This window comes from Carassius auratus, chromosome 44 (genome assembly GCF_003368295.1).
Source record: "Carassius auratus strain Wakin chromosome 44, ASM336829v1, whole genome shotgun sequence".
NCBI lineage: Eukaryota > Metazoa > Chordata > Actinopteri > Cypriniformes > Cyprinidae > Carassius > Carassius auratus.
In genome coordinates this window covers 13,948,812-13,973,744 of record NC_039286.1, presented here as the reverse complement: position 1 = coordinate 13,973,744, position 24,933 = coordinate 13,948,812, and the positions used below count along the sequence as shown (strand labels likewise).

General features: G+C 36.9%; 1 protein-coding gene across 1 annotated transcript; it reads right to left on the bottom strand.

The window, feature by feature from the left end:
• Positions 1–10,389: 10,389 nt before the first annotated feature.
• Positions 10,390–23,851, bottom strand: LOC113062599 (H-2 class I histocompatibility antigen, Q9 alpha chain). Its single transcript, XM_026232556.1, has 8 exons — positions 23,454–23,851; positions 22,160–22,420; positions 19,334–19,612; positions 12,031–12,300; positions 11,708–11,806; positions 10,800–10,817; positions 10,500–10,553; positions 10,390–10,416 (listed from the first exon to the last, which is right to left on the bottom strand). Exons 1-7 carry the CDS (start codon positions 23,500–23,502, stop codon positions 10,504–10,506), a joined length of 1,026 nt encoding a protein of 341 aa, XP_026088341.1. The 5' UTR covers positions 23,503–23,851; the 3' UTR covers positions 10,390–10,416; positions 10,500–10,503.
• Positions 23,852–24,933: the final 1,082 nt, after the last annotated feature.

Genomic DNA, 24,933 nt, shown 5'->3' with positions numbered 1-24,933 from the left:
GTTTACGCACAAACGGCTAAATAATTAGCTCTAGCCAATAGCTTTTCTTGACCAGTCTGACGTCACGGGTTGCTACGTCTACAAACATACTCAAAAGTCAGCTTTATGTGATTTACTGTATGGTTATATTAATAATATAAATCTTACTCTGTAGTTATTGACAAATGTTTGTTATTTCTGAGGATGCCACTGAGGAAGTTTACTGTTAAATAAAGAAAATTAATAATCTTTCTTTAGGGAGGGTGGTGATGGTGCTTGTATACGGGACAAGTTATAACCATCAGTTTAACCTCTAAGAAATAAAGTACAGGGATGAAATCACCATCATACATGAACACCATCCTCTTGAAGCGATGACAAAAACTCTTCAACATAAAGAACTTATTTGTGTTATAAAAATTAACATTTCACTTCTGGATTATAATTCATTTGCAATAAATGACAAGACTGGTGTTATATTCAAAGATTCTCATGCTTAAACTGGTATATATTTACTCAAAATCTCAAACAAAACCTTCAGGCTGCTCAGATGAGGAGGTTTGTGATGACCTTTCCCATTTACTACTTGACACACAAAGTCTGAAAAAACTGAGATGGAAATAAATATCTACTAGAAAGACTTGGAGTTATTTTAGTGGTTTTAATGTATATTCTAAGAGACATTTTCCACAAAATCATATTTCAGCTTTCTATGAGAAAAAGTCAAGTAAAAAGTCGATTTTAAAAATGAATTTTAAAAATATTTCAACTGCTCACAGAAAAAAAGTAGTATACTCCAAGTTTATTTTACTAAGAATACTTAAGTAAAGTTCAAGTATATTTTTAACATATACTTTATGTAGCAACTTAGCAAGTATACAAATATCAGTGTTCTAGTAGTATACTTGTAAGTGTAGTGTTTCAATACTTATTGGGACTAAATTGGCCCACTTTCTAGTATACAAAAGTAGCAAATTTTTAGTGCACAATTAGTTTGCCTCTCTGTTTGTAGTTTGTACTGCAAATATACTAAAAGTGAACTTATAGGTGTACTGATAGTTTACTAATGAAATACACTTTGAATTATAGTCTCAGTAATTGCAAGTATACTCATAAGTTTTCTTTAACTGAACTTTACATCATACTTTAAGTATACGAATATGTACCTTTAGGTTTTAATGTGTATTTATTTTGTTACATGAATATCTGAACATACAAACCATCCAAAGAAACAACAAAGAAAGCTGCTGGTAAACTAAAGGTTTTATTCAAGCTTCATGAATTATTTTTTAAACACTTTAATATGTTTCATAAAAAAAAAAAAATAAAATAAAAACATTTTGAACAAAAAGCTGAAAAAATGGACTGAATTGGATTCAAAATGATAATCAAAATGTAAATGGAGTCAATCAACACCCCAAAGCTTGAATGTAGTTATGACCTCTTCATCAGTTATTTTATTCTGTAACGTTACAGTTTTGAGGCTGTTTCATGTCAGAGGATCATATTACACGTGTTAGTATCTGGAGTTTCTTTTTTCTACTTTACTTGTGTTTTTTGGAAATTCTGTGCAGAAGATGTGTACTAGCCCTCTCTATCATGTGATAATGAAAAAACCTATTCTAGGAGTATAGCTCAAATAAATGTAGACTTTTTTGTAAGTATACGTCAAGTACACTAAAATGACATTTTAAGTATTTTTATGAGGAGTACATAAAGCCCATTACTGAGAAGTACAAAAAAAATAAATGTGTTTCATTGAGGCACATAGGCGGCACATAGAGGAGAAACAATAATGTACAGTATGTGGTAAATAATGTGTTTTTTAACCTTAAACATATACTGTACATACATTTCATTACACCAAAGACACAAAATAATGTTCTTTTTAGCAACATCATGTGACCCCGTAACAGTATTTTTTTCACGTACACATGTGAAACCTATGAAAACTTATTTCTGCCATGGAATATTATGGGGAAAAGGGACTTTTTTCTTGCGATTGTAAATTTATCTCACAATTCTGTTAAAGTCTAAATTGTAAAATCTAAACTTGCAATTCCAAGAACAGAAGTCCAAATTGTGAGATAAAAAGGTCACAATTGTCATTTTCACTTTTTTATTCTGTCATGGAAACAAGGTTTCATAGTAACCAAAAGCCATGAATGTTGTAATTTTTGTTGATATCAGCTACCACAGGGTCACCATCCACATCCAACCCCCATCCACTGGAGAGCAATTTCAAATTGAATTTCTGCATAGAGGACCCTATTATTTTCTATTGTAAATCCTATAAGATCATCGCTGGTCAAACTTTGCGACAAGGATCTAATAAACTTGGGTACGACATGCATGTAGACTGTACGATGATGATACCTATTGACTTGTTTCTATAGAAGAATAAAACGTCATTAGCATGCGCTAGTAGTAAACAAAAAAAAGAGAATCATATTTTGACATTTGTAGTTTTTATCTGTGCTGAAAAAAAGTGGAAGGAATTAGAGCTTGAGGTAAGCAGTTTTATGTTTTAGCGCCATGTCGTGTTTTCATTGGTTGGTCAGTAAACATGGGTCATAACTGCAAACACAATATTCAATGATCATGCTCTTGTTTACATGAACTAAAATTAATAAATGCTGTGTAAGTATTATACATGTTAACTAATATAGTTAACTAATGTTAATAAGATATGACATGAGTAAAGTATACACATAAGTAATATAATTTCATTATCTTGGTATTTGACAGTTCAAAATAGAGACCAAACTTACCGCTGTAGTTAAAGGCATTTTTAGATATCAACAGTCTACGTATATGTGATATCAATATGGATAGTATCCTTAAAAGAGTTGTGTGATTCAGGTCCATGTAAACACAAAACTCTACACATCATTACAATTATGGAGGCTCGGTAACCTTGTCCTTTTTTAAGTAAAATCCTTAAATCAAACATTATTAAATGCTTGTCCAATATTACTGAGTCGTAAGTATAATGCACTACCTGTCATGATGATTTATGACTTTGACCTTTGACCTTTTGACAGGTTGAACTTCCGGTAACCTTATGATGGATGGGCGGGACAAATGAGATCAAGGGTTAACCTATGACCTTCCCACGCATCGATCATATGGTTTTGACAGAAAGTTTTACCCTATTGACCTAATTAGTTCTAAATCATGGTTTTGACGGCTAGTTTAATCGGTACATGAAAGACTCCCCACACATCGATCATGCGGTTTTGACAGAAAGTTTTACCCTATTGACCGTTAGTTTGTTTGAAGTCTGTGTCAGTTAGCTTGTTTGAAGTTTATCACAGTTATACGGTTATGTGTGTGTGTGTGTGTGGTTATACGGCTTCTCCCCCCTCCCATTACATTCATGAGCGGTGTATAAATGGGGTCGGTGTGTTCTACACGCATCACCGGAAAGGGAAACATGGTTACGATGGGGTTGAGATTTTAACCCGCACCGCTCCAGGAGGGTAGTGATGATGGAATGAAAAGAGGGTTTAAACAGCTTGCCCGAAAGTTCGTCAAAGTGTGTGTCGAAGTAGTATTTGGGAGGGTCAAACAGACAGGAATGTTGCAGCTGACTAGGATGGTCAATCGCGCAACCCTCGCACTCGTCCTTCTGCTTATCGTTGATGAGATGTTGCAGTAAAACCACGGTCACGGCTTTCACGATTTTGAATCCGACGTCGGTGAAACATCCGTCTACGACGTCGAAGTCAGGATTAGAATGAGGAAGGGTTCAGTCGAATGTAGAGGAGTCTTGCGATTGGACCCCTAAACTTTTTTCCCCTCCGCGGGGGCTGGGACTCCCGATCATCAGATTCGAGTCTAAGCTACGTTTGATAGGTGGACCGGAGTAGTTTTGGAGGTCCGAGGCTTCAGCGGTGACGATGTTGTTGGGAGCCCAATCGTTTTCAAGGCACGATTCTAACTCTATGCGCCGTCTGACCGTTTTAGCCGAGACCCAGTCGTTGTGGAGGCCCGATGGACCGCCGGCGTCAGTCGGAGTATGTACACTGTAAAAACTAAAGGTTCCTGGAGGCACCTTTTGGGGTTCTTCACTTCGCCACACCGGCGGAACCGTCTGAAGAGCCTCTAGGCACCGCTCTAAATGGGGGTGGTTCTCTGAGGAACTTTCAATGGTTCCTGGAGGAACCCTTTTATTATGATGGCCAGGAACCACCTGGGGTGCTTCAAGGCACCATTTCCCTAATTTCAGTTCTTTAATGCCCCCCCCCCCTCCCCCCCACTGGTTTATTTGTCCTGCTATTGACCTTTTTAATGATGAAAAATAAAACAATGCATATAAAACAGTTTATTGATAAACAACAACAATATCCATAAAAACAATACTGCACATCACAATCCCATTCATGGCAACATCAGTGTTAATACTGCTATAAACAACAACAACAAAAAAAGCATTTACACCTTAGAAACAAATAAATGTGACTCAATAATCTTAGAACTTAAAAAAAAAAAAACATTTTATGTACCTAAAACAATGATTTAAATTTTAGACACAATGCAATTAATAGTAACATATTCTTTCCTGTTCTAAATAGTGGTGACTGATTGGGAGAATTCACACAGGACATTTCAAGAAATTGATAAGCCTCAAGATAGATGTATTTAGCTCAATAAACCAGTTTCTCAGCAGCGTAAGTGGTTATAGTTGGGTTAACTTCGAGAGCAGTGAATGGGACAGTATCACAAATATATTTTTGCATTCTCATTTACTCAAATAGCAAAATGAAAAACTCTACAATAGCATTTTCACAACTTTCAATCAAAGGAAAAAATCTGACAGCGACTGATAACAGCAGTCAGAAGAGAGAACAATGTCAAATTTAGCATTCCTCTCAAAGACTCTGGATTAGAAACACCCTTGCATTAGCATTAACTATTTTTTTCTGTAATTTGATATGAATGTGATATAATACAAAGTATAGTGTTATAAATGCACATATTTAAAAAAAAAAATCTAAATATACAAACATTGTGAGGATTTACGATACAAACACAGCTGAAACACATCATCAGTCTTGTGAAAATTGTCCATGATCTCCTCCTGAATGACCAACAGATACAGCAGAAAAATTGTGCGCTTTAGTGAACTTTTAATTGTTTTTCTGTATAATGTTGAACAGAACACAGTTACTCATAGTAAGGTGAACTCATGTCGGCAGGTTCATCAGCAAGAAGCTCCTCACCATCAGGAAAGTCTGCAGTGCCGCTCTCATCTAATGGGTTTCCTGTTATTGCCACAGCTGTTCTGAGATTATGTGTAGGCTGTTCATTGAAAAAAAGAGTGATTTACATAAAATTAAATAATAAAATATTTACATTTATTCATTTAGCACAGGTATTTTTTTATTATCTTAAAAATGAGGAACACCACAGGAATTATTTATGTCATATTATTGCATTGATTAATGATTGTAGACTAATTAAGTACACAATGTGTCTATAATGTGTGTGTGTACACTACATATGTCTATTTTTTTACAGTCTATGGTCTACACACATGGACAAACTCATACTTACCTCATCATATACAGTCCACGACAGCAGGATCATCATGTAACAGGAAGGGCAATGGTGTAATTTCTCTCAAATAAAAAAAATAAAAAAGAACTGTTAATAACCTATAAATAATTGAATGTTTTAGAAGGGTTTCTGGTGTGTGTCTGCAACCGTTCACTTATTTACACACCTGCAAAAGATGGGGTACGTCCAGAGAGGTCTGTTTATTGTCAGCCAGCATCAGACTGCAGCAGCTGTCTGTCCTCTGCCTCACAGGTGTCCACTACAGAGCCACATTTCTTTATTAACTGCTGAATAAAAAATAACATATGGGTAGTTTTTTATTGTTTAATTCAGTTCAGTGTAACAGTGTATAGTCATATATAATTTTGGATTAGGCCAAGCTGAAACACTATTTCAGTTATTTCAATGTCAAATAAATAATTAAATACTTAACTTACATATTGCTGCTCTGTGAAGCTTTTGAGACTTTCAGAGAAGTCATGCTGGATTTTCTGAGGAGAGAAAATTATCAAAACCAGTTTAAGTACGTTATGTGCAAATGTAACGTACGTTAACATGGATGTGTAACTATTTAACAAACGTAAACGAAAGAGTTACAATGAATAAACACGTAAACAATGAATAAACACGTAAACATCATGCGTACAACAAACTAATAATTATTGTTTGTGACCTTGGGTTTGTGGTCTCCATTTCGTCCCACAAAGTGCATTAGACTCGTAAGCATCGCGGCTATTAAATTAATGGTTAAAACAAACATACCAAAAAAAAAAAAAAAGTATACAAATAATAAATCTGTGTATTTATTTCGGAGTCTTTTCTCACCTTGCGCAGCGGTTGTTTCTTACTCTCTTTGAGGAATGGAGCCGTTACTTCTTTGTATTTGAAATCGCTCTTCCACGCACGCGCGCGCGAGCAAACAGTAGGAGCGCGAGGACGCCTCCAAACCTCATGCATTTTCTTCTTGACAACAGCTGAACAATTATTTCTGAATAATTTAAACTTATTTTATTAGGCAAAAAAAAAAAAAAAAACTCTAAATATTACTATTGTACCGATTGTTATAATTAGAATATTTTTTTATTAAAGTAATGCGTAATGAGTCATATTTAGTTCAATCATATTTTTAATGTTTGGTTTAAAGTTTCAAGGTAAACTATCCACCTTCAAATGATTTAACATTTAGCCTTTTTCAATAAAACTATTTTAAGTTATTAAGTTATTTTATTTATTTATGTTTTGACAGAACAAGTGTGAAGATTTTTACATTTAGGTTTTTTTTCACATGGAAAGTGCCACAAAAGCCATTGTTCCATCACATTCCTAAAAAGTAATTATTCATAATAATAATAATCAGTCACATTTCATTTTTGTCACATGAATCTCTTGGTTCTTCCAGATGCTGGCTTTTACAAGTGAGATCTTCCAGGAACCACTTTAATGTTAACAGAGCTTACAGTAACCCTTTTTTAAAATGTGAGTTCCTCCAGGAACCTTCAGAGCACTTTGAGGTCTCAGTGTAATGAAAGGGTGACTCCAGAACCTCAGAACTGGGAACAAAGTGCTTCAAGGATCCCATGAGTTCCTGCACGAACTGCAAAGACCATAATTCCTCCAGGAACCATATTATGAGAAAAAGAGCTTTGAGGCACTTAAAATACATTTTAAGGTTCCTGGAGTACTCAAAAGGATACCTGAGGCACCTTTAGTTTTTACAGTGTAGGGTTGCGTCGTCGTCGGGAGGGTCGAGAATGCTGTCGAAAGAGATACCGCAGCTGCATACGTGGTCTTTGGCCATGGTTTATAAATGATGCTCGGGAGGGTCGGGTCGCGGTATTTTATGATCGCTGTGGAAAAGGGGAGGAGGGGGCGTTGGAGCGCTTCAGCCTTGATTTATACACGGCGCTTGACGAGGTCCGACCGTGGCGCTTTAGAATGGGTGTAGTGAATGGGCGGGGACGGCAGAGAGTATGTACTGCTCCGAGCACATCTCTCGGGGTGGAACAGTTGCACTTTAATTTTGTTGTATCCGTCATGCATGTCACACCATTTGAACATTTTGTTGATGATTGAAAAAAGCCTATTCAGTAGATCCAGATCGCACCACTTGAACAAAAACTGCATTTCATACAGATCGTGATGCTCGTTAGGCAGGATGCGTCCAAACCGTGTGTTGTTGAGCTTTGTCTTGTCTTTACAGCAGAATATGTAAACAGAATCATTCGGTCTCTTTTGAGTATGGTCACCCACCACACGGTACCGGACATTCGGGGTCGCCCCGTCCCACTCCGCCACGTACAAAGGCTCCTCGCCGCCGTCATTCAGATCATTCCAGACACGTTTGTAAAATAGAGACCAGTCTTTTTCAGGAAATACCAGACACTCGTCTTCCCCTGCCTGAAACTCACCGAGGCCGTCGGTGGTGTAGAGCGTAACGACTCGAGTTGGTTTGTGAAATTTGTATCCGAATACGCGGTTACTACGCATCATAAATTCACCTTTAGTCCATTCTGAAATTTCATGGAGAAAACTTGTCAAACGGATGTGTCCGAAAGGTTTTCTCGGCGCCATAGTCAGACTATTCAACATCCTGTTGCTCGACCCCGAATCTGCCGATTGAGGGGAGGATAAACCATCCATGCTCATGTAGGTCATGTTTCCCTTTCCGGTGATGCGTGTAGAACACACCGACCCCATTTATACACCGCTCATGAATGTAATGGGAGGGGGGAGAAGCCGTATAACCACACACACACACACACATAACCGTATAACTGTGATAAACTTCAAACAAGCTAACTGGCACACACTTCAAACAAACTAACGGTCAATAGGGTAAAACTTTCTGTCAAAACCGCATGATCGATGTGTGGGGAGTCTTTCATGTACCGATTAAACTAGCCGTCAAAACCATGATTTAGAACTAATTAGGTCAATAGGGTAAAACTTTCTGTCAAAACCATATGATCGATGCGTGGGAAGGTCATAGGTTACCCCTTGATCTCATTTGTCCCGGCCATCCATCATAAGGTTACCGGAAGTTCAACCTGTCAAAAGGTCAAAGGTCAAAGTCATAAATCATCATGACAGGTAGTGCATTATACTTACTACTTTACTGAATGCCTTTAGTTGCTGTAGGTAGAACTGAGTGTAACAGGCTGTGAATCAAATCATTTGCTGCATTCAAAAACTAGAGACAAACTGCTGATGGAAACTGTCTCAGTGAGCAGGAATGTTTTAAATTAGTGGTTTTAATTAAAGTACTAAGAATTTGACAATGGCAAGTCACTCAATACAGCTAAATAAATTTATATAAATTACAAACAGCTATGGTTTTTGTTTCCAAGTAAAAAAAAAAAACTTGCTGTAATTTTTTTAAAGGCCATATCAGGAAATAGAGACTGTCAACTATCATCAAGTATACTTTCACAAAAGAGTGACCCTTAAGAGCTCTTTAAAATGTTAAATTATATTTTTCAGGTGTAATATATCTGATCAGCTCAACACTATTCCTTCTGTCTTGTGTTCATTTCTACAAATTCTGCTGCACGCCTGCAGTGGTAAATATAGTCATTTTGATTCTGAATAATATTTAATATCAACTTTGGGAAGGAATCATGCATTTTAACATCACAGATCTATAATTCTAGAATATTCTGTTCAATTCGAAGCAAAGGTTAATAAATAAATTCTGATGAAATATGGATACTGTTTTGACAACAGATAGACAGACATTCGCATCCTGCCCCTTTCTGGGAAGTTTATTTATTTTAAAGAATCAAATTAAGATTACAGTGTATTAAAGGCAATTAATATACACAAATATTTACATCATTTTGATTTAGTAAACCTTTTTTCACAATCAACACTGATATCACAAATCCTACAAACTTGCAAATCAGTGGCTTTCTGTGGTTTTGTCACCAAAGAGAAATGTATAGATTTTACAATTAAGTTCTGAGATCGACATGTCATCTTAAAATGAACAAGTTCATCCGGTTAAAGAAAAACAAAAGATGAACATAAAGTGTGATGAAACAAAAACTTTGCAGATGTGATTAATAAGGAACCATGATATAAATGAAAGTAAAAGTCGTGACATTTGCTAAGTATGGTAACCCATACTTGGAATTGGTGCTCTGCATTTAACGCATCCAAGTGCACACACTGAGCATTGAGAAGTGAACACACCGTGAACACACACCCGGAGCAGTGGGCAGCCATATATCCAGCGCCCGGGGAGCAACTGGGGGTTCAGTGCCTTGCTCAAGGGCACTTTAGCCATCGGTATTGAGGGTGAAAGAGAGCACTGTTCAACCCACCCGAACAACTCCTGCCAGCACAGAGACTCGAACCTGCAACCTTCGAGTAACAAGTCCAATACTCGAACCATTAGGCCACAGCTGCCCAAAATCAATCCTGTCACCTAAATATATGATCCTGTGTGTGTGTGTGTGTGTGTGTGTGTGTGTGTGTGTGAGTGTGCTCTTGTTTTTGTGCCATATCAGGACACAACTCTGTATAATGACATGGGTATAACACAGATATTACAAGGAGAGGGTGACTTATGAGGACATAACCCATGTCCCCATTCTTCAAAACGCTTATAAATCATACAGAATGAGTTTTTTGAGAAAGTAAAAATGCACAAAGTTTCCTGTGAGGGTTAGGGTTAGGTGTAGGGTTGGTTTAGGGCCATAGAATATACAGTTTGTACAGTATAAAAACCATTACACCTATGGGATGTCCCCATTTTTCACAAAAACAAACGTGTGTGTGTGTGAGAGAGAGAAAGTGTGTGTTTGTGTGTTGTAAACAAGATGGACAGCAGGATAATCATCTTTTTTACTTCATCTCTTGCACTCATCTGGTCTCCTAAAATGACAAAAACATATTATATTTAATTGATTTCACATGACTGAAACAGTTGCAATAATGAATAATAATAATACACTTACATCTTTATGTTTTTGTATCTGAACGAGCTGAGCCGTTTGAACCGTCATCAGATGCTAAAAACAGAAGTCATAAATTAAAATATCATGATAGTACAGCTACATCACAGCTGCGCAATTCATTTTTATTAGATATGTTTAAAGAAAAAATATTTTGGAACTATGCATATATTTTAACTTACACTTTGATTTTACATTACCAAAAACGTAGGAATATAAACATATTACTATTAACCATATAATGAATGACAGAGTCCATTTGTTATTAATAAATATATCAGATGAATATTATAAAAAACTTACCATTGACAGGTTTAAAGCCTGAAAAACAGAAATCCACAAAGATGAATTATTAGCAAAAAAATGTGTAAAACATACAGTGTGGTCAATAGTGTTAAAGGGGGATGAAATGCTCGTTTTCACCCAATATCCTGTTAATCTTGAGCACCTATAGAGTAGTACTGCATCCTTCATAACTCCAAAAAGTCTTTAGTTTTATTATATTCATAAGAGAAAGATGGTTCCCGGAAAAACACGAGCGGCTGGAGGCGTGACGTGTGGGCGGAGCTAAAGAATCACGAGTGCCAGTAGGCTTTTGCGTTGAAAGCATTTGGAGTGACATTACCTTGAGGAAAAAACCATCATCCAAAACAAACCATGGCTTACAGTCAGATTCAGCCGTTTATTTATGATCCAGAATCAGATCCCGAGGCTGAAACTGAACGAGAGCAGCAGCAGCAGCAACGACTCGCTCCGAGCGGGGCTCGAACCCGGGTCTCCAGCATGGGAGGGGACGCACTAACAAGGAGGCAGAGATATTTGAAGCAGTTTTCTCACCGCCTGCGGTTCCAACACACGATCGTGACATTTTGTGACAATTCGCTACGCTCTCGCTCTGATCAGTGAAGTCTGTTGTGTTCTCAGTGCTCTGCTATACGGGAGCGCGCTCTTCCGGGAGAAGTGCCCTTAACACCCATATAAGGAAATTCCGCTCCATCTAACGTCACACAGAGCCATACTCAGAAAACACTTGTGACAAACCGGAAGGAGTATTTCTGGATCAGAAATACTCCTTCAAACGTACAACTTAATTTTTGAAACTTTGTCCATGTTTAGAATGGGAATCCAACTCTTTAACAGTGTAAAAAACTCAGTATGCATGAAATAGCATTTCACCCCCCCTTTAATAATAATATCTGAGTTTCTCTCACCTTTCTTTTTCTGATAGACCTTATATCCAGCAACAGCAGTGACAATCAACAGGAAGACACCAGCAACAGCAGCAAGAATGAAGCCGATGGGGACAGCAGCTGAAGGATTATTAAAAGACTCTGATAATCTTAGAAACTGGTACAGGTTTCAGATTTCAGCAGATACAAAAACAGCATCTATGACTGTGATATCTGCAGTACATTAGTGCAGTCTAATCAGAGACTGGCAATAGCAAATTATTGCCATTAACATTTTTAAGGATCTCAACTCAATCTACTCAAGACAATCACTCTTACAATAGTGAATCTGTAAATCTTACCACCTTTAAAAATGCTTCTGAAGGTTTCACCCTGATGCTCCACCACACAGCTGAACTGGTTCTTCTTCAGCTCCTCAGGTGAAACTTTGATGGTGCTCGTCCTCTGAAAGGTCCCGTCCTCATTGGGAAGAAGTTCAGCAAGATACACATCCTCATGATGCTCTTGTCCATTTTTCTGCCAGGAGATTGTTACTCCACTGGGGTAAAAACCTGTAGCATGACATTTGACTGAAGACGAGGAAGACTTCTGCAGCAGAGACACCTGAGGAGCGACTGAGATAGAGAGATAGATAGAGAGAGAGAGAGAGAGGATTAATTCACATTTATTGTTACAATTGACTTATTGCAGGAGATTTACAAAAACTCAAACAGTTCTCCTTTTTTTAAACCTCAAGATCAATTATCATTCAATGTAAATAATACTTAATTTATTAACCATAGTTCACTAAACGTTGGTAGAGATTCCACCATCTAGTAACATGCATACTCCACCCTAATTCGAGAAGCTACCAAACCTAAAAACATAGGAACAACGCTTATTGACCTTTGCCCCAACAGTCTGTTTTTCTTGACTTCCAAATAGCCAATTTTGCAGTGCCAGATAAAAAATGTATTAAAACTGTGACATTTTTTTTTTTAATTGAATACTTTGGCAAGAAAATGAACAATTGAAAAGAAAAATATGCACCCAGGGACAAAAAACAATTGCTTAAAAAACCACAAAGATTAACCAATCGTTAACACTGCAAAAAGAGATGAAAAATGATCCTCCACCTGTCCGCTTGTTGATCAGACATTTGTACAGGGTACACCAGCTGCCTTTAGGAGAAAAATCAGATCCAAAGACCTGTGTCCATCTTGTTAAAGAAACTCCATTCAAAGATTGCATGTTGGAGACTTTAATACATATCAAATAGAGAGATTTCTTTCCAGCAGAATCAAAACTTTCCAGAACTGGTGTTTTCAGAGTCAGTAAACAGCTTTCATCTTCTACCCAGTCGTCCACAGCCGTGCTTACATTGATTAAGGAAAAAAGATGACCATACCCCTCAACCCATTCAATTAGGACATCTGGGACTTGATAAACTGTGCTCAAGTTGTAAAAACAGGATCGATTACACAAGGCTTCTTTGGCTCAAGTCTTTCAAATCCCAGCTTATTGCACTCAGCCCCTAACAGTCGTTCTCGCACATTTTCAGATGACAACTGTCTTGCAGATAAAAAGGAGTTGAAAAACAATGGTTCCTCTAACAACCAATAACCAGCAGGTTTATTAGGTGATCTTGATACAATAAAAACCTTCCAGGCCTCCAGCACAGATCTGTAAACAGGGGGAAGATCCACCATTTATTTTTCTTGTAATTGCATTAAAAACAAATGTTTATCAAACCCCATTCCACCTGCACTCCTTAAAAGGGGTGTTGTAGTGTCCATCCAGGCAGAGTTTTTATTAAACAAGAGTCTTTGGGCTGTTTGCACCAAGCCCTGATATCCACCAAGCCCTCCCCGCCTTCTTGTACTGGAAGATACAAAGCGGCTGCTCGAATCGAGTGTTGTCCTGACCAGAAAGAGGTCAGCAAACTCCTTTGAATGTTTTGAATCAGTCCTGTAGGTGGCTGCAGTATGCACAGTTTATGCCAAAGAGTAGAAGCCACTAAATTATTAGCGACCAAAACTCTTCCTCTATAGAACAGCTGGGGTGGCAACCATTTCCAGAGAGACAATCGGGTGCGCACTCTTTCCTCTAAACCCTCCCAATTTAACTTTTGAAACTCACTTTTCCCAAAATAAATACCTAAAATCTTTAAACCCTGCCCAAAAGGCCTCACTTTTATCCCAGTTCACCTTCGAGATAAACCAGGAAAAAATAAACCAAGACAGTTCTACGTAAGTTAAAAAGAAGAGGCTCAATACTATAAAGTTGCTCTGATAAAGGACAACCTTATCTGATACCCCTTGGGATTGGCCGGCTTAGCCCAACTCTTTAACAATGCAAGCAACACTGGAATACAGCAATTTGGATTTAGGAAAGAATCACAATACAAAAAGCTTTTAAAACATTAAAAAGATAGCCATGATCAACCCGATCAAAGGCTTTCTCTTGATCTAAAGAAAATAACAGTGGACAAGATATAGGCAAACAACCATCTTTACTACATTCACAGAAAACATCATATAAGTCTTGTCCAATAAAGTACCAAAAATGCTTGTAAAATTAAGAAGGCAACCCATCGATACCAGGAGATTGTCCAATACCAAGCTGACCAACTGCAGTAGAGAGCTCTTGAAGAGAAAGTTAAGTGTCCAAGTCAGTCTTAAGAGTCTAAATCTGTTGGAGGCAAGTCTTGAATTAGCGGTTCGGCACAGTCAGTATCACATTGTTCAGCAGCATAGAGACTGGAATAAACAATTACTGTATGATGCCTCATCTCTGTAATATTACTATTCACCCTCCCATTAGGAAAGCGAAGACATGACATCTGTTTCACTTGTGCCGCTTTGTGCTCCAAATTAAAAAATAAGCACTAGCAGCATCCATGTCATTAACAGAGACAACCTGAGACCTCACAAGAGCTCCCTTCACCCTTTCATTCAAATTACAACCCCAGCTCTCGTTTTTTTCTTGCAGGTTGTTAAACAGATTAGGATCATATCTATTAATTAGATTCACCTCCATATTTTATATGTCCTTTTCAATTGACTGAATAATTACTCTTAATTTAATAGAGGAATTTGCAGAATGTTGCAAACAAAACATATTTCCCACCAAAACATAGTTCCCACCACTGTATTAAATTTTCAAAAGTGCCTTTACACAATCTCCACTGTTGGCAGAAAATTTCAAAATGTTTACAACAATTAAGATCCTGAAGCAATTTAGTGTTAAAATGACAATAAGACGACTTCTTTATACACTTGGACATATTTATAGTAAGAGAAACCAAATGATGATCTGTATACCCTACTGGGGTGATAAAACAATCAATACTCTGACTACTAATATGATTGGACATATAGTATATAATGGCTCTATCTGTCATTTTAATCCAAGTATATTGTCTCACTTGTGGATGTTTGATCCGCCACTTATCTAAAATGTCTATTTCTTGAACTATTTTTGATAATTGAGATGAAGACTGAAGGTGAGGTTCTTCATTTGTGCTATCAATAGTGAAATTCTCAGTACAATTCCAGTCACCTCCTGATTATATTTCCATCAGCACAGAACATTAGAGCGTTTCTTGACATACTGAAAAAAAAATTAGTCTTCCATTAACAGGTTCCTCTTTTTTAAAAACATTAACTCTTAGATCTGAAGAAAAAAAGATTGCCAGCCCAGTATGGAGCCAGAAGAGTCTCAATAAAGATAAATGCACACACTACATTCACATATGCACACACAGGATTCATAGATGCACACACATGATTCATAAATACACACACAAGATGCACAAATGCGCACAAAATTCACAAATGCACACACAAAATTTAAAAAGCACAGAAGATTCACAAATGCATACAAAATTCAGAAATGCACACAAAAATCAGAAATACACACACAATTCAGAAATGCAAACAACATTTACAAATACACTCAAGATTCACAAATGCACAGGACAAGATTCAGAAATGTATTTCTGATGCACACACACATATATCTTGATTCACAAACTGCTTGCGGTCTGTGAACTTCACTGCATTTGTGTGTGAATTTTGAGACTCCCCTGACTTGGCTCCACACACAAATGCTTTTTTTTAAACAGGGAATGATCAGCAACCAATCAGATATCTCCCTTCTTTTAGCCAATCACAATAATGCACCCCACGTGGGGGGATTGTTTACTTAAAAGCCAATCACATGAACGTGTTCACACAGCAATTGTATTAAATTGTATGAAAATAGAGATGTTTAGATTACAATTCAGGTCTATTTTTTATTATTTTTTACTAAATATAAATTTAAAAATGTCTCAATACATATAGCCCAGTGACTGCAGAAAAAAAGTTAACCATGGATTCATAAATTTGCAATAGGCAATTATTTCATTTTATTGAAATATTTTAATGAAAGTAAAAAAAAAAAAAAATGTTTAAACCTTTTTGAATATTTAAATATATCTAAATATTCTTTTGGATGCAATATAGAAGTCACTTTAATTATAATATTCAGTCCCTACATGAAGAGAGAGTCAGTGGTCCGCTGCGAGAGGAAAGTGGCTCTCTGGCTGCGAAAAGTGGGTCTCCGGCTGTCGTTCGCTTAGGAAAGTGAGTTGATCGCTGCGTGAGGAAAGTGAATCGTTCGCTCAACTTCGCTGCTTGAGGAAAGTGAATCGTTCGCTGAGGAAAGTGAGTCGCTCGCTGGGTGAGGAAAGTGAGTCGTTCGCTGCGTGACTCGTGAGGAAAGTGAATCGTTCGTTGTGGAAAGTGAGTCGCTCGCTGGGTGAGGAAAGTGAGTCGTTCGCTGCGTGACTCGTGAGGAAAGTGAATCGTTCGTTGTGGAAAGTGAGTCGCTCGCTGGGTGAGGAAAGTGAGTCGTTCGCTGCGTGACTCGTGAGGAAAGTGAGTCGCTCGCTGGGTGAGGAAAGTGAGTCGTTCGCTGCGTGACTCGTGAGGAAAGTGAGTCGCTCGCTGGGTGAGGAAAGTGAGACGTTCGCTGCGTGACTCGTGAGGAAAGTGAGTCGTTTGCTGCGCAAAGTGGGTCGCTGGCTGCGCAAAGTGAGTCGCCGGCTGTGTGAGGTAAGTGAGTTGTTCGCTGAGGAAAGTGAGTCATTCGCTGCGTGAGGAAAGTGAGTCGTTCGCTGATTGGCTTATAAGTAAACAATCCCCCACGTGGGGTGCATTCTTGTGATTGGCTAAAACAAGGGAGATATCTGATTGGTTGCAGATCATTCCCTGTTTAAAAAAAGGCATTTGTGTGTGGAGCCAAGTCAGGGGAGTCTCAAAATTCACACACAAATGCAGTGAAGTTCACAGACCGCAAGCAGTTTGTAAATCAAGATATATGTGTGTGTGCATCAGAAATACATTTCTGAATCTTGTCCTGTGCATTTGTGAATCTTGAGTGCATTTGTAAATGTTGTTTGCATTTCTAAATTGTGTGTGTATTTCTGAATTTTGTGTGCATTTCTGAATTTTGTATGCATTTGTGAATCTTCTGTGCTTTTTAAATTTTGTGTGTGCATTTGTAAATTTTGTGTGCATTTGTGTATCCTGTGTGTGTATTTATCTTTATTGAGACTCTTCTGGCTCCATAGCCCAGCACTCACATTCATTGTATGGCTAAGTATATTGCCCTTTCCACCATAATCCCCACTCAAGTTCATTAGCAATATTGGTATTTCTTGAAGGAAATAACATTTAGTTTTTTATTCTATTGTTTTAAACACAAGAGCACTCTTACATTCATCCCTTCCACCATTAATGTTAAGTGAGCCAACACTCAATACTTCCATCAAAAAAACTGGAAGAAAGAGCAGAAAGTCAGAAAAAAGCAGAAATATTGAAAAAGACACCATGTGATGCATGAAAAGTTCAATTACTACAGTACTTTTAAACTTCTCTTTTTCTCCATTTTCCAATCCTTTCTAACTGTAGTGCTTCTTTAACGAAACCACTTATTTTCCCTCAGATCAACCCCCACATTCTTCTTAAGAAAAGTAACTGACTTCACAAATTTTTCAACCTGCTTTCCAAAAGTATTATCTAGAAACTGATCAATTTGCTCTAAAGTATACAGAGAGAGCTCTTGAAAGTTCTCTTCAAACCCACACTGTGAGCAAGAGTCCATATCCAGCACAGAAGCAGACTCAAATCTGACAGACCCTCCTCTGCTACTGTCATTGAGTATTCGACTCTTCTTTGCACCACACACATACTGAGCAGAACTAGTACTTTGAAACACATTCTCGTTACATTTATTGTCCTGTTCAACAACTAAATGTGCTTTACCCTTAACCATCTCGTCATCAGCATTTGAACTTGTTGCTGCTATCACCGGCATCTCTGAGGTATTCACTGCTACATTTAAAGCTATATTTACCTCTGCCTGCTTTACCTCCCTGAGGCCTGTAATCTCCTCCTGACCCGTTTGTATAGATGAAACCTGAGCGTTAGTCTCTATCTCATTCACTGGCCTAAATTTTCCTGTTCGCGATCTTTATGCGGACACATCTGCTGTTTATGGCCAACCTCACCGCATTCAAAACAGTGTAAACTTCCGGTAGTTGCATAAATCATATATGCTCCCCCTTCATGTTTTATACGAAAAGAAACATTAAGTGTACAATCTGGTGATTCTAAAAACATGTAAACCTGTCTCCTAAAATACATTACATGTTCAATGCAGGGTTCTTACACCCCAAAAAAACGCAATCTTACCAAACTGGACTAGTTCATGCTCTAATACATCCTCAGAGATGAACAACGGCAAAACTAGAAACTAAAAGGTTGCTCTATATTTCTTCTCATAATCTGTTGTTGTAAACCTGAGATAACATCAAGAGCTTTCCTCAGCTAAATAATGGCTTATTAATCAGACTGATGGCTGTCAGATTGAAAAGCTTTGATATAAACACCTCAATCAATCCGACTGAGATCTGAGGAAATTTCAATCAGAATAATTAAAGGGGTGTAGAGATATAATAATCTGATCAACAGAATAAAAATCAAGCATCTTTTCAGAATCAAATAAACCTTGTGAACGTGTGTGTCATGAAGCGTCTGATTATCAGGTCTATAAAGGGCTCTATTTACATATGCTTTACTTCTTGTGAATATGCAAGTATATTTATTTATTTATGTCTTATAACCTGGTCTGTGAAGGAGACTGAATATTTAATAACTATTTATAAAAAAAAACAGCTCTGACATATTTGTCAGCTTTCCTTTTATGTATGACATCAAGGCAAAAATGACAATTACACTCCTGTAGCTCCAGTGATATTCAGTTCTGATGCACTGCGCATGATCTGAAGTTTTTTTTTGGATACATAGATGATGAACATTTAAATGAAAATGTGAACTGGATTGCAAATGGTTTATTTAAACAGAACTTTCATAATCTGAAACTGATTGGATTTGTTCATATTGACAAAAAATATTGCATGTAAACATATCCATCTTTTGGTTTATACTAATAGGGATTGACACTCTTCTGGCCTCATGTTTGTGTTGGTGTAGTGTTACTATATGTATATAAAGGCAGAGAGAGTAAAGGAGATACAGTCACATATAACCAAACTGTTGTTGTATACAACTCTTTTGTTTCCTGGTGAAAATGTAGTGCTGTAACAACTCATATTCCTACCTTTTCTCTCCAGAGTTTCCTTCCCATAATTCACATACTTCTGCACCCACTCAATACATGTGTTCTCCAGATATGCTTTCCAGTATTCTGCTAACTGTCTTTCTTGAGTCTCCCATGTGTTCTTGGTAAGGACAGCTTGAGGACTAGCAGCTGTCCAGGTGAGGGTGCTCTTATCCAGACTGAGGAAGTCCTCTCCATCATAACCATACTGATAGTATCCTCGTTGGGTGCCATCATCATCCAACTCACAGCCGTACATCAGCTGCCACGAGTGAACACCTGAGAAGAGAGAAACAACATGATAAATCATACTCACCATTTTTAGTTTCTTCTAATATAATCTTAAGAATTGATAACTGAGCAGAATTTACACCAAACAAAACATCCACATAAAGATTACAGCAATTATAGTTAGCTTATGGACCGGTTGGTACTAAAATATACTAGTATTCAAAAGAAGTGAATAGATGAACATGATTATTATATGGTTCTCAACGAGATTCCCTACAAGAGATGACTCCGATTCATGACTTTATATTTGAGCAGAATTTTTATTAAAATATTCTTGGGGAAAAAATATTTATCTGGACATAAATGTTGTCATTTTTAAGTAAATTATCATGTGGTGATTTAGGGGGAAATGACTGAGTAAATTGAGATGATACTCTCAAATGTACCAGAGATCAAAAAGGGATCTCGGAGATGGAGAATAGTTGAGAATATGTTGAGCATTATCTCTCGAGTCAGCTGTCTAACTCTGAGTGGCCATATAAGTTACTAATAAGTAAAATGTCATTTATTTGTAGATTATCAAACAACTTGGAAAACAGACAAAACCGAAAAGGCAAGAAGTATTATTTGAGGAAAGGGGCATGCTGATATAATAGGCACAGACCTGTAATGGAACTAACTTTACACTGCGCTGATGCAAATTCAGATTTTTGTGAAAAAGTCTAATTAGGAAAATAACCGTAATGGCTTCTTGATGAATTAATGTATTCTGAATCATTTATTTTAAATCAATCTGTCTGTCTTCACTGTGTTCTGTGTGTCTCTGAGCTTCAGTACAGTTCATTATTCCTGATAAACAATGAAAGTCCAGCTTAGACTGTACAGCAGTTCTTTACCTGCAGCTCATGTGTTTATGTGGACTAGTTTAAGCTGGTTTACCTGCTGGATCTGCTGATGAAGGAAGTTAATAAGGTTTCAGTTCACTGCACTCTGATCTAGTGAGTGCCTCGCTGTCTACATAGAGAGCTGATATTTGAAATATTACAAATATCACTATACAATGAAAAAGACTGAACTGAACATTTCTGTCCTCAGTGGATATTAGTGTTTATTTAGCAAACACATCTTTAATACTGATAAAATAAAATAAAAATAAAAGATATTGGAAATGGTATGTAAATGGTAGCTGTAATTTACAGGTGCTGGTCATATTATAAGAATATCATCAAAAAGTTTATTTCACTAATTCCATTCAAAAAGTGAAAATGATTATAACTGACAACTAAGGAAAAACCCAAATTCAGTATCTCAGAAAAAGTATAGGTATATTACTTAAGACCAATACAAAGAAAGGATTTTTAGAAATCTTGGCCAACTGAAAAGTATGAACATGAAAAGTATGAGAATGTATAGCACTCAAAACTTAGTTGGTGCACCTTATGTCTGAATTACAGCAGCAATGCGGCGTGGCATGGAGTCGATCAGTCTGTGGCACTGCTCAGGTGTTATGAGAGCCCAGGTTTCTCTGATAGTGGCCTTCAGCTCTTCTACATTGTTGCGTCTGGCACATCGCATCTTCCTCTTCACAATAACCCATAGATTTTCTATGAGTTTAAGGTCCGGCGAGTTTGCTGGCCAAATAAGAATAGGGATACCATGGTCCTTAAACCAGGTACTGGTAGCTTTTGCACTGTGTGCAAGTCCTGTTGGAAAATTTAATTTTCCATTAAAATTAAAAAATCAGCAGCAGTCCAGTCCTTTTTGTCTTGAGACGCTTCTGACGCTGTCTGTTGTTCAAGAGTGTCTTGACACAAGGAATGCGACAGCTGAAACCCATGTCTTGCATACGTCTGTGCGTAGTGATTCTTGAAGCACTGACTCCAGCTGCAGTCCACTCTTTGTGAATCTCCCCCACAGTTTTGAATGGGTTTTGTTTCACAATCCTCTCCAGGGTGAAGTTATCCCCATTGCTTGTACACTTTTTTTTCTACCACATCTTTTCCTTCCTTTGCCTCTCTATTAATGTGCTTGGACACATAGCTCAGTGAACAGCCAGCCTCTTTTGCACTGACCTTTTGTGTCTTGTCCTCCTTGCGCAAGGTGTCAATGGTCATCTTTTGGACAACTGTCAAGTCAGCAGTCTTCCCCATGATTGTGTAGCCTACAGAACTAGACTGAGAGACCATTTAAAGGCCTTTGCAGGTGTTTTGAGTTAATTAGCTGTTTAGAGTGTGGCACCAGGTGTCTTCAATATTCAACCTTTTCACAATATTCTAATTTTCTGAGATACTGAATTTAGGGTTTTCCTTAGTTGTCAGTTATAATCATCAAAATTAAAAGAAATAAACATTTGAAATATATCGGTCTGTGTGTAATGAATGAATATATTATACAAGTTTCACTTTCTCAATGGAATTATTGAAATAAATCAACTTTTTGATGATATTTTAATTATATGACCAGCACCTGTATTATTGCAAAATAGTCAAAACTAGGAACCACCCCCCACCCCCGAACCTCCAGGAGAGATATTTCACTGTCAAGTAAAACTAATGGCTTTGTTTGTGTGTTTAGGTGGGTTTGTGATAAACTTACCAGCTGACTGGTTGAAGAGTCCCTTCATGTTTTGGATGACGATTTTGAAGGCCTGATGTGCTTTAATATCAATCTGAGCCTCTCTTATCCAGTAATCGTCACCCACATTCTGTCTGATCCACTCTGTCTTTGGCACAGCTTTATTTGTGTTGCTGTCAAAGTAAAAAAACTGCTCTTCATCGACCAGACCAACTGCAGTGAACTCTGGGAAGTCATTGATTCCAGAAACACCAGTGTAGAAGTATCTCAGAGAGTGTGTTCCTGTGGACAGAAATAATATTAGTCATCATCTCAATTAGACATCGCCACATAAAACCTGTTCAGAATCCAAACTTTAAGAGTTACATCAACACTGAAATTCAGAATTAGGCTATATTAAAATAATTTTTTAAAAGAAAAAATAAAGAAAAATTACACCCTGATATAGCCTTCATAAGGACTGTTTATTATGTTCATTTTCCAGATCTTCCTTCCTAAGTTGCCTAAATTTACATTTGAGACCTTGTCAGGTGTACTTAAAATATAGCAAGATGTAGATAGGGTAATATGTAATCTGTAACCTATTACATTTCTAAAGTAACCTTTCCAAAACTTCTTATGATGAATCTCTTGATGTATTAAAGCATCTGCTAAAGCAATAAATGTCAATGTAAATGTTTGTGTCATCTAATGGTCAGAACACTGCTGTTAAAATTCACTTTAACCTTATGATAAACAGTTTGTTTTTCTTCCCAGTTGATCTTTGGGTCTTTCATTTCCATTTGGATTGTTATTCTGGTGTAATGGGCCTTTTTCCCAACACATAGTAAGATAATCAGAAAGCTATAAAGTTTATTCCTAATTAATAATAGATTAAAGTGTAGAAGGTTTATTATCAAGTAGCTCATTATCTGTATCTGGGAAGAATGTATTTATTTATTTATTTTATTACAGGCGCATGTTTTGAAATACACTCCAATTCCTATTCTCCCGTTTCTCAGCATAAATATTATTCTTATTGAATATTGTTTATTATTAAAATGTTGTTATTATTATTGTTATTATTAAGATTAGTAGTACAGGTAAGTCCGTTTTTTGAGCAAATAATAATGTAATCAGAATATAACGTCGTAGACAAACATGAATTATACGTTTAAAGTATGATCTTTAGGATTTTGAAACATTAAAATATAGTTAGTTTTTGGAAGTGTCAGTAAAACGAATATTTGAATTTAAGTGGGCTGTTCATGTAACGGTTTATTTCAGCGTAACAGAATAACTCTCAAAAAACGTTAAATGAATCTAAGTTACTCACTAGCACAGGCCAGATGGGCTCCAAGGAGCAAAATCACTACATGCCACATTATTTCTTTTGCCTGAGAAATAATTCCTTTCAGAAAAACGTTGTAGAGGATTTAATTAACAAAGCTGTCAAAGACACATCGATTGTCTTCTGTAAGCTGGTAAGTTAGTCTCCGACTCAGACATCACGCACATGGACCGCTGGCTCAACGTCTGATGCATGTAGGACACAAAAGTGGAAACACTTCAGAAGTGTCGAAGTCGTCATCGGATTGGTTGAATTATTTAGGATTTCCGTGAGACGTGAGTGTCGCTTTGTATAATGTTATGCCTGGAAACGTAAATAAATGACTGTGTAAAGCCAACCGCACTTTTTTCTGTCTTGCGCGTGTAATCCTGCATTTACGGTACGGGTGCTGAGAGCAGTCAAAATGCAAGCTGTCATACACATCTTTCCTTTATAATTTTGATTATTTTACCTAATTAATACACATATACACCCACAAATATGAAATAAAAAATATTAATATTAACATTTATAAACATTAATAAACGATTTATAATAATTAATGTACAAAACAAACAAAAAAAATAAAGTATTTAAATACTAAACATTTCAAATAAAGTTAAAATAAGCAAAAGTATAAAGGAAACGTGTGTATGACAGCTTCTTTACATGCATTATGACTGCTCTCATCACCCGTGCCGTAAGTGCATGATTACTCGCGCAATTAAAATAAAAAAACGCCTAATAAATTGGCTTTGAAATTCTAGCCAATCGATTTTCTCTACAATTCTGACGTCACCAGTTACTATGCGTTATATCATGCACTGGGTTTATCATAGACTTGAAATACAAAAATAGTAATTAAATGTTTAAAGAATCAGTGAGACATATGCCTGTGTTAGAACTGAATATTTTCTCATTGGTTATATGTTTTCAACTTTTGCTAATGTAATGCACTGAACTGCTTGTCAAAATGCTGTAAAATGACTAATATGCACATGCTGTATTATGTTTTTGCTTGTTTGTTTAACAAACTAATCCCATGTTTATCTATTTGTTAAATCATTTTTCTCAACTGTTAGAATAATGTTTCTTTATTTTTTCTTTGTGTAATTTTTAAGGTTTGCTGTACAGTCTTCGCCATTTTTTAAAAACGATATGCAAATAAACAATGCATAAAACCACGCTGGCTACACAGGTTTGGGTAGCAGGACCTCTGTTGATTTTATTTCTCGTGTCCTTATCTGCACTCTGTTCTGACAAACCACGTGATATCACAGTCATGCTAAACCACTGTTGTTGGTTCAGAGCGCCATCTAGAAGAGACTAATAGCATAAAAGATACAATTCATAATGGAGAGAAATGCGTATTTTTAGTGCTTGTATATGTTCTGAAAGGTTACAATACCTTTAAATAAAAAAATGTCACACGACAGCAGAGTATTACATTTAAATTCCACAAAGACTGTGCTGGATTATGTATTAG

Bases quoted from the DNA above. Each gene is read 5' to 3' on its own strand.
- LOC113062599 (XM_026232556.1), bottom strand. From the start codon at position 23,502: ATGTGGCATGTAGTGATTTTGCTCCTTGGAGCCCATCTGGCCTGTGCT. The intron at 22,421-23,453 runs GTGAGTAACTTA...TTCTGTCCACAG, and splicing joins AGCCCATCTGGCCTGTGCTA to GAACACACTCTCTGAGATAC. The intron at 19,613-22,159 runs GTAAGTTTATCA...CTCTCTTCTCAG, and splicing joins ACTCTTCAACCAGTCAGCTG to GTGTTCACTCGTGGCAGCTG.